The sequence below is a fragment of the Bombus pyrosoma genome, linkage group LG9, assembly GCF_014825855.1.
Source record: "Bombus pyrosoma isolate SC7728 linkage group LG9, ASM1482585v1, whole genome shotgun sequence".
NCBI classification, from domain to species: domain Eukaryota; kingdom Metazoa; phylum Arthropoda; class Insecta; order Hymenoptera; family Apidae; genus Bombus; species Bombus pyrosoma.
In genome coordinates this window covers 6914283-6931442 of record NC_057778.1, presented here as the reverse complement: position 1 = coordinate 6931442, position 17160 = coordinate 6914283, and the positions used below count along the sequence as shown (strand labels likewise).

Genomic DNA, 17160 nt, shown 5'->3' with positions numbered 1-17160 from the left:
CGAATTCTAGCGAACAAAAGCATTTATCGAATATTCAAATATATAACATGAAATATGAAATATATTGGATATTCGATAAAATACACATAGGTCGTGAGCATCGACTAATATCTTTTGTTTGTTTCCTCATCCTATGATCGTTGAGTTTCTAAGCAACTACAAATTTTTTCAATTTTCATATCTGTATGCCATAGTATAACAAATAATAAACAGAATTTTCTGTACATTTCTAAAAATGGGTTTCTGTAACTCGGATTTGAGTTCGAAATTCATTAACTCGTATTCCAACTTCTTACCTTTAAACCGAATTGGGAATTTTACATTTCAATTTGTATTAGAATGCCTTAATACAAATCTTTTACTTTAAATTTAAATTTTATTCAAAGTTTCTTGATGCCATATTTTTTATATTTAAATGCATATTTTATACTGCATAAGAGATTTAGAAGAAGCGGACGAATGGGTATAAGAACGTCGAAACAACAAAATAAGGAATATAATGATACATCGGAATATACGCTTGTCTCTTCTTGTTGGTATCCGTACATGCAAATCTTGTAATTTATACGTAATTACAGACAATCGCTTTTGTATCGGGTATCATTTATTTTTGCGTCTTCGCAAAATTCCCATTTATTATCATGTGTTATCGCACAGTTGCAAACGTCAATTCTACGTCTTTGCTTTACTCTGTTATGCAATATACATGCTATTGCTTTACAAGTTATGAGAATTTAATAAATAATACGACTCTTTTTCTTTGATCGATCGACATCTTTCGGATAAACTTAATTCATTACGAAGCTACTAATGCATAAATTTTTCAGCAACGATGGAATTATGAAATCTACCGTTATTTTAATTTCTTTTTAATTATGACGCCTTTGACAGTCAAATTTGTTAAATACTCTTATCTAGTACGGAAAAGACGCCTCATTAAATGCAATCTTATTTACGTACACGGTAATTATTATTAAACGCACAAAGGACGGGGAAATTTCTCGTTTAAAAAGAAATATGGATGGCCCTGTAAATATGATTATTTGTACGGACGTGTAAATACGATTATTTGTACGGTCAGCTCGAAACAGACAGTGGCATTGAACGGTATTCGTAAAGGACTATTATTAGAGGCTCGGTCATTTCTTTATTTTCTATGATATACCGCATGTCCGCTTAGCCATAATTTGTGTCCCTCGTAATCTTTACATGGAATCTATAACCGCAACAATGACACGAACCAAGCGATCTTCAAGATTAAAAACCACTTTTATTCGATTATAAAATACTGCGAATTTCATCGTCCATGTCATCTTTTCTTTTACTTTTAACATTTTTTTAATTGTAGGAAGGCAAGAAAGAATTATAAGAATATTAAAAGTTTCGTTTTTGACTGAAAGGAAAACGGGACTGAGAGGGTCACAATGAAGTTTCCAAACCGAATACCTGTGATTTATTACAATTCCTTTCAAATTTTAGTAAGCAAGGATTTCTTATGGGATCGCACCCATTGTTCTATTATTGCTAATCTCTTATTACCTTTATTTTCCTAAAATTTCAGGACAGGTACGGGGGTTGTGATCAAGTCAAAGGATTCCCGTTAGACGGCCGGCAACCGCAACCCTTAAAAGGGAAGCCCCGAAATGTCGATGCTCCCAGTTGTGCGATAGATTTTCAAGAATGAAGTTCTTCGGTTTGCTACTAATTTTAATCTTTGTCGTGGCGATGACTATCTATCGTCTACCAAAAAGTGAAGTGTCTTTGATGGAAAATAAACGTCCTAAATTCGTGCACGGTCTTCAGGAGTTGCGCTTCAATCATTACGTGCTAAAAACACTTGTTAATATCTATATATATATATGCATATATATACATTTTAAAGAAACGAGTAAATAACTGGAATAATAGACGATGGGAACAAATCTAAAATGGAGAGGAAGCACACCATTTGTTGGAATACCAAGAAAAAGATTAACAGGTAAATTTTGCTCTTTTCTATTTACTCGTGTCTCTTTCTCAACGATATTTTATCGACATTATCGATGTCCTAATCGCTCACCGTAAATTTTTTCCAGCTTAAACATAAAAACACTATCGGTCAAAGTCGAGAACATTTCCGGCTATCTATCTATATCCCTCATCTACGTTGGCATAGATCCGCAGAATCGAACATGGACTCTAATATATAGATCGCGTAGATCTTTGATTTAAGTAATTTCTTGTACATGTAAAAATTTCTTACGTTCTCCTGACAAATTAATTGTAATCAGATGGAGAAAATGAAGCGACTAGGTAGAATAAAAACTGAGGAGCTCTCTGAAAAAGTTGTTGACAAATCCTGTACAAAGGTTATTCAGAGACTGCCATTAATAACATGGAGAGATAGAAGACTGGAACTACGACTAATTATTCCTGTTAATTCTTTTTCGATGTAAATCAATTAGGATGTATACTTAGAATATTTTATAATTAATATGGTTATGTGATTGATTTATATTATTAATAATATTTTTAATTAATCGCATTTATAATTCATCCTACTAATAATGGAATATTTATATTCTATAATTAAGAAATAAATTGTACATTTACTAATATATGATATTCTCGCTCTTCTCTTCAATTGTCCCCACCTTTATGTTAATTCCTTACATTATCTCTTCCTACACTTCCAAGTTATTGCAAATATATAAAATCTATCTCAAATAAAACTCTTTCACCGAATTTTGGCCTCGGATTTTATATCTGACGCAATCGTCTAAACCCGGTTAGTAAATATCCATAGAAACAATCATTAATATTAATTATTATAAATAAAAGAATATTTAAAAGATATTTATGAACGATAATGTATATCCACACGGAACAAAATTATCGCAACAAAAATAATTTCCGTTTTCCGAGTAAAACGTCTAAAGCTGAAACCTTGAAAGTGACGAACGATTAATTATCTAAGCGACAGATTTATCATCGAAAGTTCCCAAACGGCACTGAATAAAATATGATACTGCGAAAACACTGACTTATGTCGTCTACTCTTTCAATATTACCTACCACAATCGCAAATTCCTCTCTCTCTCTCTCTCTCTCTCTCTCTCTCTCTGTATCTATCTATCTATCTATCTATCTCGTTTATTTCTTTCTCTCGCCTTTCGTGCCACGTAATGCCCCGAAGCTGCCAACTTAGGCTGCTGATTAGCGTCCTTAGTCGTGGCTGGCACTTTCTTATAGTTCACTTTGGCTGTCCTTGTACCATAAGGCCGTCAACTCATTAGGAGCCAATGACAAATGCGCCGCGCCGTCGGTAATCTCCGGAAATTACGGAACTATGGGTATCTTCCTTGAATTTCGACAGTGAAGGGTCTCACGTATAAAAGCGCCGTGCACCAACAACTTCCTATGATTATCATTTGGTTCTTTCCACGTCAAACGTCTCTCGGCTGAACCTCATCGAAATGACCACACGCATCGTCCCGCTGTTCGTGCTGTGCGCGGTAATATGCCAGACGTGTCTCGCAAAACCAGCGAAAGTGCTCCAGAATCCACAATCTTTGAACCCTGTGCAACACGAAGAAGCGATATCCACGGTTTCTGGTCAGTTACTTACCTTCGAAAGAAGAAACTTGTTTTCTTAAGTGCGCTTTGGTACAGTTTTGGTGTTTTAGTTAGATTATATGGGTTTACTTTACCGCAGATAACAAGAGGGAGCAACGATCGCCACAGTTCGGATTTTTGAACGGAGATTACTCAGACTCTGACTTGGATTTCGAAGAAGGAGAACGTAGCTTTAAACATCACTACAAGCATCATCGCAAACCAGGAGGCTGTAGAGATTATCCTTGTGGACAATATCCAGGGTACGCTTTATATCAACGGTTATTCGTTTCTTTCTTTGTCTTAGATATACTTAGATTATACGTAAAATATTAATTTCATTGTTATTTTAGATACGCGCCATCTGTTTATCCATCATATCCAACACAGAGTGGAGCATCAGGGTCTTTCGCCACAGCTTCCGCAGGATCCATCAACGCAAATGGACCCACCGGGGGACAAAGTCACGCGAACGCACAAAGCGCCAGCTTCAACTTCGGACCGTATTCCGCGTCCTTCAGCATCGCTGAATCTTCTTCGGCTGGCCAAAAGTTTTAAAAGACGTCCAAGGTAATTGTTTATCTTCGGCATGGAGCTTCGCTTAACACTTACAACAGTCAATAATTTACACGTTCTCGCAGAATTTTTTAAAATTTTACTCTCTATCGTTCTTTCTCGTCTTCTCCGTGTACAACTCGTACAAGATATTTGAAAAATGCCAAATTCTAATTCTAAAGGCCAATCGTTCATCGCGTTCTACGAACGACAGTTTACCTTCTCCTATTCCACTTCCATAGTGACATTTCTTTAAAAGCCATTCAACTCTTATTTTAGCCGAGTATATATAAGACGCAACAAGTGCGTCATCAATGTTGAACGCATCGACGCTACTTTCTTTAAAACGTTGTACATCGGATCCCGTACACGGAGAAAATCTTTTTCCGAGTTTCTCCTACACATAACACGTGTAACGACCACGCCAGTCGACACGCTTCGTCCCGTGTCCCATAACCGAGAATATTAATTGACTTCGCGCGCGCGTGCAACCGCAGCACGCGCGACGCAACTCAACGAGCATCATCATCGCCAACCGGCACACCAGTCGAGACGAATCAGTTTGACGTGAATCGGTTCTTCCTGTAATTCCTTCAGGCGCAGATGCCTGAGCGTACGCTTCTGTTTACGAGCGTGGAATCCTCGCCGTCGACTAATCGCCAGTCCTGTCTTCTCTCTCCTTCGATCGCGTGCTAAATGCACCTAATCGCGAGCCAAAGCCTATTGTATAGATCCTGAGGAACGTGATTTCGCGGGAACGTGAGTTAATTGGTAGCTCCAGAGAGATAAATCGCGATACCATTTCCGTTATGCGAGAGAAATTGCATCGACGTGGCGAATATTGAGCGTGGTTAGCGAGAAATGGGTGCTGTGTGTAACGGTGGGGAGTTCTTAGATGATTGTCATTCAATGTCTTGAATAATACATTTGAAACATACAGTACGTAAAAGAAAAGTCTGAGATTTGCGTTGGAAAAATGGACCAAATGGTAACTTTTAGATCAACGCTGTTTTGCAAATTAATAGCTAGTTTTGTGAGATTCAACGGTGTAATGGTCCGTTTTGGTAAAATAATCCAAAGTCAGTTTCTTTCAAGTCGTCGTTGCTTTCGAGATCGATTGTTATTTCTGGGAAAATTATTTTTAGCGTAAAAGGATATTTTCGTGGTCTGTATTGAGGAAACGATTAAAAATGTGGAATTTTCAGGTCGACATCGCTTTCGAGATTAGCGGTTAACATTGTGATTGATTTAACGCCTTAAATTGCAAAGGACATGGACAAAGAAAATGGTACAGTAATAAATCAAGAATGTCCCGTTGCGAGGGAATTCCCAGGTTCGTGGTTATGAGCTGCGTGCAACGATAGGAAGTCGTAAAACGTCTAAATACGTGCGACATACGTTTGGTTGGTCAGAAGGATCTCAAGGTTCTTCTGTTCCCTCGAGAACCGGCTATAAATTCACGCGTGTCGGGTTAACGAACTTCGTCCATTAGATTTACATGGTTTTACGAGACACTTCTCTGCGTCTACGTAAACGCATGAACATCTGCGGCGAGGAACATCGATTCCCTTTCTCAAATTACTCTTTCTGGTATTCTGTTAAAGGCTTCGCGGGAAGGATCGCACAGGATCCTGGTAATATTTGTCCGAGCATTTCGTCGAGTCTGCTCAAAAGAAACAAAAGTGAAAGAAACGATTCTTTATACGATGTAAAAGAGTTGCTTTCTTTCGAAGAACGTTCACCCTTGGCAAAAAACCAAGGGCCAGGTTCGCGATGCAACGTTTGAAAGGGACGTACGGGCAAAGAGAAGGCGACGAAGATTCCCTCGAGAAGCGGCTAAGAGGAAGAGTTCACGAGTCGAAGGTTAACGAACTCGCGCGAATTAAAAGGAGGAAAGGAAGTCTGACGTAATCGCGACGCGTAGTCTTTTCACCTCTGGCTCTAGTAGCGCGACAGAACAAACGATCTCGAGACGAACTAAACAAGAACGCAAGGGAAACATCTGTCCGTGTTTCGGGGTCCAGTTCGGGAATATGCAACACAATCATTTCGTATCGTGCGTGTCACTTTTGTCGTGACTGCCTTCGAGACGTTTCTCTTTCCTCTCCTTGATTCTCTCTCTCTCTTTCCCTTTCGAGTTCCCGGTTCGACAAAAGCGGTCTTGTGCCTACGCGTTGATTATTCAAATGTGTGTGGGACCTGTGCGAAAAGGAACGTCGTAAAACGCGCGGCGCTGGCTGCATTGTCCCATTGAGTCGCAGCTCCTTTTGGTACGTGTGAAAAAGAATGGACAAAGGGAAAATGAATCTTCTTGGTTCTCAGGCGATCGGCAGACGGCCAGGCAGACGGATTAACTCGTTTTAAAGGGATCCAAGGGACGCCATGTTGGCCGGTCGTTTGGTCCACAAACTGGAGTTGCGCCTCTCTCTGCCCTGGCGAACCGGTCTGTTTTCGTTCCGAAACGCGCCTACACTCGCCAACTTCGTTTTAAATCCGCTCTCCTGAACGCTCCGTGCGTCCAAGCAGATGCAAAAGGAGAGGGAAGTGGTTTGCGAGTTGCCCCCATGTATGCACAGATCGTGGCTCGATGGTTCTTCTTCGACCTGAGATCCACCGATCTTTTGTAACCACCTGTAGCGAACCGCGCTTCGTAACTGCGCTTTTTCCTTTGATAGATAAGAATTCTCTCTTGCAAGTTGTTTTTCTTCGTCCCGTAAGGATCCATCCTACGTTATGTTACAAAACGGAGAAAGCTGGCACAACGCTGAGGTTCGGTAAATTCGAACGGATCACCTACGAGATACGAATAAACGATCGTCAAACGAAACGAATCGTGGTAACGAGGATTGATTACACGGCCGACAACTGCGTCATGAATTGTTAAAATCGTATCAATCATGCGAACACGTACTTACTTACATTATCATCGGCGCTCCGACGTAGCCAATAAATCCTGGTATGCAAATCGCCTCGGGTCTCCCTTTCAAGGGTCATTCTGCAAGGGTTAAAGGTCACAAGTGGATCGGCACTGTACGCACACGCCTATAGTACATTACCTTAAGAGTGGAGAATGCAGATCCTAGATTGCCCATCGTGAAAGTCCTGTTATTCCGTATAGCAAACCTTAAGCCAGCAAGCCAATTCTCCAAGAATCTCTCTATCTTTCCGTCGCGTTGTTAACATTCCATAACCTATAAACGTTTTCTTTTAACAAACGTAATTCAGAGTAACACGATTTTAGTCAATTTTATTCTTAACCTTTCATCAGAACCTTTCGTCGCACGCACGATGATTCAAAAACGTCTTCGTACTTTCCACAGAAACGTATCAAGTCGACCATTGGACGCTCCAGATATCCACCCTCAATGGACAGGAACAGCGGCCTAATCCACGATGGCGTCGATCGGCGATCCACGGCTGCGTCCAAGCCATTGTTTACAAACATTCTACGTCACTAGGTATAAGTAAATAGAGCCGACCAGGCTAACGAAAACCACCCTCCGTTCCTGAAGATTTCCTGAGGGCCAGTTCCCTTTGTCCGAGCGCCAGATGTTCCCGCGTATAAAACCAATAAAATATCGCGATGCAGTTTCGTCGGCGGCGAAGCGGCGGAGGGACGAGGACAGCCGGTGCAAGGAAGCGAAAGAGCAGCGGGACGGGGGGCTGAGGATTAAACAGCACAAAGGGAGACGAAAAGAAGAGGAAGAGGGCCTCCGTAAGAAAAAAAGGACGAAAACCGAAAAATCGGGATCCGTAGGGAGGCGTGCAATGACCGGGACTGAATCGTGCACACGCGCGCGCGCGCGCGCGTGATGTTCGACGGACACGCTATCTATCCGCCTTGAACTTTCTCCATCGAAAGCCTGTTTCGTTGAAAATAAAAAGCCCTGGAAAAGAAACGAACGTGACTTTTCGTTTTCCCTTTATTCTTCTTTTTCTTTCTTGTTTCTCCGATGTTACTGATTTTATTCGTTCACAGATAGCTCGAGCGAACAAAGTTATGGGGAACCTTGCGAAATATTATTTCTTGTATCTCTTTAGTTTTTGGTTTTTGAATATGATTTGGATACTCTATCTTCGAATTACTGTTAGGGTCGTATCGCGGTGTAGATTTGTTTTATCGTTTGTCTTTATAGAGAGAGATAACCAACGTAGAGAAATTCGAAGAGAGGGAATTATATATTCTGGTCGGTTTGCTCTATAAAAAGCCACAGGTAATAAAACATTGGTACTCGTTCATTTGGAATTCGCGTAGCAAATCTCGCTGCTTTTATTCTCGGAACCCGTAACCGCTTGCGATTGGCTCGTAATGCTCGGTGCAATGCAGCAACCTCCTTTGCTTTGTGATTCCTCGATCTTTCTCTCGAACCTTCCTTCGATCCTTTCATCGAAATACGCGACTTCTTCCAGGTATATTTTAACCTCATAATAACTACAATAAAAATAGTCTATTATTTTTCGACAAAGTAAGAGACCCTGAAACTCTTGAAATACTCTTGTCTAATTTACCTTTGTCCAAGAAATACCTTGACCATTTTAATCTGCCAATAGTATACGGTATTACGATCGTTACAATAAACATGTAAATATTCCTTTACTATTGTTTTCCACGGGGCAAAGAATTCTAAAGCGAAGTAGCCTTGTGAAGCAAACTCACTGTTTTGTAAAAGGAACGCGATAATGCGAATAAAGCCAAACGACTCTCGTTCCAAAAATACGATATTTCTACCTGATCCGTTCTAATGAAACACACGCAATGTCCAAGATTTCTCAAAAATTCCTAATTTACATCGTCCAGGAAGGGAAAATCGCTCCAAATTATCCCGATTCGCAGGCAAGCGGGCCGAACGACCCGAGAGATTAGAAGCGCGTTTGTTTGCACGGTAGCCGAAAGCAGCGAGGTTCGTGACACCCTGGACGCATTAAAGGGGCTCGTTAAAGGTCCGTCTCTCTGGTCGTTAAGCATTGTTTAGCCCGCTGCTGGACACGCAGGGGCCCGTTCCCGAGACCAGTCCACCCGGTCGATCGGGTAAGAAGGCCGGATCCTTAGGAGAGCGAGACGAACGCATGAAAAAGGGGGGAAAAAATGAAATAGAAAGTGGTCTGTCCGGTGCATACGATCTACAGTGTGCGAACGATCCGCGAGGCGCCTCCTTCTGGACCCTTACCCCCGGTCTGTTCCTATTCACCACGCACTATAGCAAATTCGCGATGCTCTCTTCAAGCCTTCCGCGGCATTGTGCTCGCATTTCTCGTGCGGTTGTCGGCTCGGAAAGTATCTTCTGGCTTGAGCTGTCGGTAAGTCGACTGAGAAGTTCGCGTGCAATATTTCTGTTCCCTTCCTCGTTGATTCACGTTGCCTCGAACTGAGAAATAGTAGTGGCATAATAATACACGCAAGTTTCTTCCGTGGAGTTGTTTCATTCTTGGCTGTTTCTTTTTGGGTCGGTTTTTTATAGGTTTGATGCTTGGTTGATGTATCGTTGGTGAGATCTGTGATTTTGATTAGTTACGTAGGAGTTTGATCTGTCGCGAAAGACAATGTGTGTCGATCGCAGAGAGAATGCCAGGTGACGTTGCCTACGTCACCAGTGACGCGCGATAGATACCTGTAGTCTGTAATTTGACAGACATCGAACAATTTTCTTCTGCGGAAGATTCTTGCGCTCGTTGTTTCATACAGATTTTTCCTTCTGTGATCGAGTGAGGATTTGTAAGCATCGCGAAATATATTGACAAATTAGGGTAGAACTGGCGAAAGATTGATCTTTGATTAGATGCTCCTTTCGATTGAAACTTCTCTGATTGAAGCATTTTCTCTTTTATTTTTCTAGCGTTAGACAAGATTTCGGACCTTCCAAAAAATTGAAGCAAAATATCCATCTTGGCAAAATGATAAATTTTCTGTCCCTTCTGGTGCTTACTCTGACTTGCGTAATTGTCCACGCCCAACAAACATCTGATCAAAAACGTAAGTAAACCTTTCAATGAAAACGTTTCCAAGAAACGAACAACTAATCGTTAATGTATTTGTACATCGGGATTGCATCGTGTAACCTTAACTGTTTGTCATCGATGATTAAATTTCTACTCGTTTTCAAGAACGTAAGTCGATACTGTGCACCGTCATAGTGTCACGTGCAGTTACTTAGTCTCCTTGATTCGATTCGCGATATTTTATTGCTCAATCGTGCACTTTTATTTTTCCTTCAACTAATCCCAATTCTTTCTTTTTTTTCTTGTACATTTAGCTGTTTTCGGGCAGACGTTTGACGAAATCGTGGTCTCGTCGGATCTGAATGTCAGAAGAAAGTCCAAAGAAAGCCGTCAAGGTAAAAGGTTGACCAACATACCTTCAGGAACTACGGGTCCACCAGAAAAATCCACCGTGCTCGCGTCCAGGTTCATTTCGAATGACGGCAGTCAAATTACTTGGGAAAAAACCCAAACGAAACGTGAAATTCCAAATTTGCAGAAGAGGTGAGCAGTTCACAACATCGTGATCTTTCTTTTCTCTTTAATAACTGCAGGATAAATTAATTGTTTAAATAAAAAAAAAGTGTCTATTTTAGGTATCTGGACATGGGCGTCACAGGATTCTTGCTGAACTCTCGGAAACGATGAAATTTCTCTTCCGAGGACAACCGCACGATCCTCACACACCCATTCCGACCATACTTTTCGGACATCTTTCGGACCATGGCTCATGTAACAAAAAGAATAATAAAAATTTTCTGTGTCACAGCAATACCTGCGACTCTCGATATTCTTATCTCCCACCTATTCCGTTCGATTTCATTTCTAACTAATCGTTACTTTCGCAAAGCGTGTATTTTAATATCGAGATCAACTAGTCGATTTGAAACGAGATCAAACGAAGCGCATAGTCGGAGGAAATTTTTGTGTCACGATTTTTGCCAAGCGTAAATCTAGTACGGAAAGTTTCAATATCGGTGAATGCGATCAATTACGAGCGCCCTCGATTGGAAAGATCGAGGTGCAAAGCGAAAGTCGCACGTACAGAGCGGTTTCCTTGACGTGCGAGCTAAAAGGTGGCGGTGCGGTGTCGTTTAAACTTTCGAATCGTTGGACGCGTCGCGTCGTTTCGAATGCACCCTACCGCGCGGTGCCACGTTCGCAATACGTCCGCCGATACGTTGCGGCGAATTGTCAAGCATTCTGTGTACGTCCCGCGAGCTGGAAAAATCGGCTGGGACTGAAATATGGCAGGCCGTGCTCAAAAGGCAGCCGCCATCGCGATCTTCATGCAATGATGCACCGCGCGGATCTACCGCGCCGCGAGTCACGTGACGCGGCCCGTGGCACGTGACACGCACGTCCAAAATCTTAAGCGACTCTCCGTCGGATATCTTCTTTATTCTTCTTTCTTCCTCTTTTCTCTTTTTTTTTCGCGTTTCCCCTTACTTTTTCGCGTGAAATCATGGAATATTCGAGCCGATCATCGCTTTCACGATTCTTTCTTCTAACCCTTAACCCTTTTATCGTGTCGTTGAATTCACGATGGAGATACCTGATTTTTCTGTTGCGAAAGATACGAGGCAGGCGCCATTTGCTATTGAATTTCTAGGGAAACAAGAAGAGAATCTACCATTGTTCGTATGCTTCGAGCTTCTTTAAACAATGTAGGGAAGATTAAAGTTTCTTATCATGAAGAAAGAAGAATGTCTTTTCGCGTTAGTATCCAAATAATAAAAAGTCTCTGAAATCTTGACCGATGCCAAAAACCGACGGAGGTCCGCTTGGTAATTCGCGAAGAACAACCAGACCGACGGCGTCGTCGAATAAGAAATTTTACTCATGCAAGGGAAGAATCTCGTATTCCACGCGTTATGCACGCCTAGCACTATATATCTTATGGCGAATCCGTGGCTGGACTTGTAGCTACGCTGACGTAACTAAGTGTTCGTCATACTTTTGATTTGACATCGCTGCTGTTATCAATGTCCCAGTGGACATTGATTTAATACCTCATATTCAAATGATCGCCTGGCTGGCGCCTCCAGGAAGCTCGTAAACAAGCACCTCGTCCTAGAAACTGAATACATAACATTATTAACCACGTTGGCATCGTAGATATCGTAAAATCGCTGTACATTCGATCTTTAAATAGATCATTCTCAGCGTCAAAAAGCGTGCAATTGTAACTTGAAAATCGACTTCAACGCTACAACTGGCGATTACTAAAGTGCGCGTAGGACCTGCATCAAAGGAACTAATACGAAAAGATACAAGCGGAAAATATATCATTGAAATTCCAAAAAATGCGCTATTGCAAGTAAAATAAAATAAAATAAAAAATTGCGAATGCTAGTTCTGATACCAAACGAGCCTCTGATCTCCAAAATACAGATAACATTACATTCTCCTAGCAAAAAATTTTCAATTTTGAATTTCTCCTATCAAACTCGATAGTATCGAACTATCGGACGTAAATTTCATCTATTGATCTATCGTAGATATTATAGTATATATTTTACATCACAGGAAATGTAGTATCGTATTTTTGATTAGCTTCGTGCTGTTGCGTTTGATCGAGAACTTATCGTCAAGAGTGGTAGTTTCACAAGCAATTTTAACATTTTGTGTGCGATCAGAGCACGGAAGTATCGTTTGCGTCCCATGAACCGATTCCCCTGATCGATCCGCGTTGAACAATATCAACGTGTGACAGAGAACGAACAGGTGCAACCGGGACAGATCTCGTTTCGCATCGGGATGCAGAATCCGTAGCCGTCGTTGCGAATACTCGTGGGCGTTTATGTCGGCTGACTATACACCTGCGACTATTTTATGTCTTCCCTGGAAAGACTGGACGGTAAATTCCAACCGGCCTACCCGGCCCGTCGATCCTCTGACTGCTGATCAGAAAGATCAGTGGCGTACAAAGGGAGGGGTAATGTGGGGGAAGTTTGATTATTCATCTTTCCATACCAGCTTGTACTAAAAGTTGCGAAGTACGATCATTTCGTAAAGTTTCTTCTTGAAGCGAACGTTCTTGATTCTCTGAAGAGATCGCGATAAGAAAGATTTACGCTAAATATTTGTTGATAACGTTATATGTCGTTAACAATCCGTGTCTATTTATTCGAACTCACAGAAGGGCAAACTATTCGTATAACTTCGCGTGATAGTCGATGAAACAAATTTGATTTTTGATAAATAAAACTGGATAGCAAGATTGTAATCGATGCTGGTACTTTATGCATTGATTTATCGTCGATATATAAAAAAATTTCTCACGAGATGCACAATTTCATGATCGAATTAGATGTACTTTTCCTACGATATGTTTATGCGAAATTGATAAAATTGTTAAATCGTGAGAAAAAGCAGTTAATCGACTTCACTGTTAAGAGACACGATTCTTCCTACTGTTTATCATTCTTCGTTAGCATCCGTTCAAATAAGTAGAATCAGCAACAGATCGGTTAAACAGGTGGTAACATTTAATTTCAAGAGGCGTAGTTCTACTATAATTAGAAGCGAAGATGGGGAATGGACAACCACAAATAGCTCGTCCCTTACGAGAATTAGAACTCGAAGACGATCGTCCTTTGGATGGAAGAGCCAAGTAAGCCTGTTGGCTTACTCGCTCTTCGCTCACCGCTCGTTGTTCATTCAGCGGAGGATCGCATCCGCGCCAGCGAACAGGATCCGCGTCTAGTTCGCGATACGCATTGCGCTAGTGATACGATAGCAAAACACCTGTCGCGGCTGTTTTATTCTGGAAATTTGTAAAATGAACGCAATCCACTTGGCGAGATGTAACGCGGTCCTTCAACCCGTCGTACTGGGCTTACCTGTTCGCTCTTCGTGATTCGTGTTCAAATAGGAATTGCTACACGCGCACGCGGATCTATCGCGAGTCATCGTCCTTTCGTGTAAACGGTTCGACAAAGGGAAAACAGGAACACGCGTGGAAAAGTGTAAAGGGGACGGGGGATGAAAAGGAAAAAGGATCGCAACGGAAGTTGCGAGCGCGAAGTGTACATGTCAAATCGACGGACAACGAGCAACCGACTGGCAAAATATTTCCGTCGCGTTGCGTTTTTTGCGCGAGTTGGCCATTTTTATGGCAATAGCTGCATCCGTCGAGCGCAGCCGTGAGGTGTAAAATTATTTGCGCGACCGGAATCATTCCGAGAAACGATCTTGAATTAAACATTGCTATCCACGTGCCTCACTGTCTCGTTCGGGGGAATTTCTATTGAATCGTAGATCATCCACCGGATCCAGGCGTGAATTAGAAAATCAAAAAAAGAGCTAGGACGCTTGTACGTGCCTCCCGTGGCAAGCGACCCTCTAATTTCTTCCCGGAAACTGATCGCGCGCTCGAGGCGTGCCGTTTCTGCGAACAGAAATCGGATTTGTCGATGATTCGATACTTTTCTTCTTTTCTTCCCTTTCCTATCCTTGAAACTCCGATCTTTTGGATCACTTCGAGCTTAGGAACTTGTCTCTGCCTTTGTCTCTAGTTTCGATATTTGTAGAGAATAATGAAAAATGTTAAAACGTTAGATGCTGCCTCTATTCTGTTCTCTTTAATTTCTATTCTATTCTTTGCTTTATGCATCTTACATTTTTTTTATACTCTTTATATTTGTTTTCATTCTCGTGCACGAGATAGATAAATAAATAAACGATAAGCACGAATAATAAATTTCCAAAATAATGGATGTTCGCCGACTGAAACGAGAACAAATCCTACCTCACTCGTCTCTCTGTCTCTGGTCTTCGTCTCATGAACGATACCAAACTTGGAACCTTCCGTCGTCTCCTTTTTCCACGCCGCTGCCCATTCCATTCGATCGTTTTCCAGGTTTCGATCGCGTGTTCATCGCGTCGTATGCAACGAGAACAACGATTCACAATTTTTACTGCCGCCGTACGTCTTTGCGCGTCGTTCTTCACCGCGATAATCGAACGGAGCGAAGCGAACCCACCGCAGAAACGATACGATTGTCTCACGTTTCGACAGTTGTCGCACGTGAGCAGACAGACGTGTTCGATTCAGTATGCCACTGCGCAGCACGTGTAACGTCTGTACGTCGGTTCATCTTGATTCCGTGCGTGCTGGCTGTTCACGAAAACAGGAGCCACGAACAGGCTGCGCGTCCTGAGAACCGAGAAAGCCATCGTCTGGCTCGATCATTTTGCGACAAATAAGTGAACGACGGTTGGCATACTCGATTAAGAATCGTTGTTCAGTCGCGAAGCGATTGACGAATTGGATAAATTGGAGAGATACCGACGTCGATGCGTACGTTTCTTCTCGTTCTCCTTTCCCCCTTTTTTTCCTTTCTGTTTCATCTTTTCTTTCTCCTTTCTTTTTTCCGTTTGATGCAGGGTGGAAGTTTTATATTCAGTTTTCATCATCTTCTTGAGAGCTTCATACGAATGCCGTCTGGGTTCCCTTTATGCATTATTCGTCTCCGAGGACGAGTTAGCATGATATTTTGTGAAAAAGGATTAGGTATGTTGGAAGAGTTTCGGGTGGAGATAGGATTCATGGGGTTAGGACATGACGTGTTTTAATGTTTTATTCGTCATCTTTGTTTTAAGACGGGCGATTTGTCATAAAATTCTCCGTTGAAATATTACTGAGGATGAACGAGTAAATATGGTACAATGGATGGAAGATTCGCAGATAACTTTTCCCTCGCTAAAATAGATTTTACCATTATAGCCATTGTAGAATTAGAACATAATATATTTAACTGTACATTTTCGAATAAACGGTATGTTATGAAACTTTCAAGGGGATTAACTGATAAATAGGTTCGGGAAACTACGTACGGCGAAGATTACAGGGAAACTCTTCAGGTAATCTTGTTAAAATGGTAACCACCGTATATATCATTTATTAGACAAACGGCGATTCATGAAATATGAATATTTATCTGTTCACTTACTTTTATGGCGTAAATCGATACGAAATATTAATCCAGGGAATAGGAAATAGTATTCCTTTCTTTCTTCTTTTGTACGTATATACATATAAAAGAAAAAAAAAGGAATACGCTTAGTATGCAAAAAGGACAAACGACAGAAAGATAAAGAATAAGATATGATACTGCGACAGGAGATGCGCAAGAGAATGTCTTAAGAATACTATAAATTGACCGAAGACATCGATGGATGGCAAGAGTTTGCGTGATTGACCATTTGATTTATGCAACTATAGTATCCATACAATGTTCTAATAATAAGTCGTCCTTCCTATCGATTTTAATGCCTGCAAACTTCCTGCCATTGCCAATTTTTCTGCTTCGTCATCTTTGATACCAATAACCGAATATTCATATTGCGGGCTTACGTCGGAACCTTCCGCCACGCTCATTACCATTCTGACCCAAATCGAGGCCAATTGTTAATTAGCCGAACGCAAAACGGTATCGTCCGGTTCCGCTCGAGAATCATTCGGAATTATTATAAGATCACTATCGCAAATGACTTTTAAACAGTACCGTGCTACATCGTTATCATGAAAATGGAAATGAATCAATTTACATTATAATTATCCGCTAGCATTTTAATTTAGGTTTAATTTATGGCACTCGTATGTTTTTCCCTAAGAGCAATCGTTCTTCGATAAGAGAAACGGGTATGCGTTCGTGACCCTAGACTCGGTCATCGACGAGATACGGCGCGGTTAAACAGTTAGCTGTTGCGACCTCTTTGAAAAGTGTGTAGCTAAAATGTGTCGCAAAATGTAAGCGATGACGAGTATACTCGTCAAACACGGAGTACGTGTGGCTGCTATAATGTAGAATGAAGTTGTAACGAAATGACTGTGTTATTTTTTTATTTTATTACCGACAGGGCTGATCGTAACACGAAATACTGCCACTTCTTCACGACGAGTATACTCGTCAAACACGGAGTACGTGTGGCTGTTATAACGTAGAATGAAGTTGTAACGAAATGTTATTTTTTTATTTTATTACCGACAGAGCTTGCCGTAACACGAGATATTGCCACTTCTTCACG

At 41.4% G+C, this 17160-nt stretch overlaps 3 protein-coding genes and 1 long non-coding RNA gene across 4 annotated transcripts; 2 read left to right on the top strand and 2 right to left on the bottom strand.

The window, feature by feature from the left end:
- The first annotated feature begins 116 nt into the window (after positions 1-116).
- On the top strand, positions 117-4153 carry LOC122570798. The gene is made up of 5 exons (XM_043733647.1): positions 117-1478; positions 1562-1978; positions 2076-3594; positions 3695-3857; positions 3948-4153. The coding sequence occupies exons 3-5, from the start codon at positions 3456-3458 to the stop codon at positions 4150-4152; spliced, it is 507 nt and encodes a 168-aa protein (XP_043589582.1). The 5' UTR covers positions 117-1478; positions 1562-1978; positions 2076-3455; the 3' UTR covers position 4153.
- Positions 4154-6802: 2649 nt separating this feature from the next.
- On the bottom strand, positions 6803-8790 carry LOC122570804. Its single transcript, XR_006317899.1, has 5 exons — positions 8659-8790; positions 7408-8581; positions 7206-7340; positions 7069-7144; positions 6803-6942 (listed from the first exon to the last, which is right to left on the bottom strand). It is a non-coding gene; the product is annotated as an uncharacterized LOC122570804 (long non-coding RNA).
- Positions 8791-9301: 511 nt separating this feature from the next.
- Positions 9302-10897, top strand: LOC122570803. The gene is made up of 4 exons (XM_043733653.1): positions 9302-9447; positions 9984-10120; positions 10401-10629; positions 10722-10897. Exons 2-4 carry the CDS (start codon positions 10042-10044, stop codon positions 10771-10773), a joined length of 360 nt encoding a protein of 119 aa, XP_043589588.1. The 5' UTR covers positions 9302-9447; positions 9984-10041; the 3' UTR covers positions 10774-10897.
- On the bottom strand, positions 9335-10032 carry LOC122570823. Its single transcript, XM_043733680.1, has 2 exons — positions 9759-10032; positions 9335-9642 (listed from the first exon to the last, which is right to left on the bottom strand). The coding sequence occupies exons 1-2, from the start codon at positions 10030-10032 to the stop codon at positions 9335-9337; spliced, it is 582 nt and encodes a 193-aa protein (XP_043589615.1).
- Positions 10898-17160: the final 6263 nt, after the last annotated feature.

What these genes read in the sequence shown, in the direction of transcription:
- LOC122570798 (XM_043733647.1), top strand. Translation starts at nt 3,456, where the DNA reads ATGACCACACGCATCGTCCCGCTGTTCGTGCTGTGCGCGGTAATATGC. An exon ending in AGCGATATCCACGGTTTCTG is followed by an intron (nt 3,595 to 3,694) that starts GTCAGTTACTTA and finishes ACTTTACCGCAG; the next exon opens with ATAACAAGAGGGAGCAACGA. An exon ending in CCTTGTGGACAATATCCAGG is followed by an intron (nt 3,858 to 3,947) that starts GTACGCTTTATA and finishes TTGTTATTTTAG; the next exon opens with ATACGCGCCATCTGTTTATC.
- LOC122570823 (XM_043733680.1), bottom strand. Translation starts at nt 10,032, where the DNA reads ATGGATATTTTGCTTCAATTTTTTGGAAGGTCCGAAATCTTGTCTAAC. An exon ending in TGTCAAATTACAGACTACAG is followed by an intron (nt 9,643 to 9,758) that starts GTATCTATCGCG and finishes TCAAAATCACAG; the next exon opens with ATCTCACCAACGATACATCA.
- LOC122570803 (XM_043733653.1), top strand. Translation starts at nt 10,042, where the DNA reads ATGATAAATTTTCTGTCCCTTCTGGTGCTTACTCTGACTTGCGTAATT. An exon ending in ACAAACATCTGATCAAAAAC is followed by an intron (nt 10,121 to 10,400) that starts GTAAGTAAACCT and finishes TTGTACATTTAG; the next exon opens with CTGTTTTCGGGCAGACGTTT. An exon ending in ATTCCAAATTTGCAGAAGAG is followed by an intron (nt 10,630 to 10,721) that starts GTGAGCAGTTCA and finishes TGTCTATTTTAG; the next exon opens with GTATCTGGACATGGGCGTCA.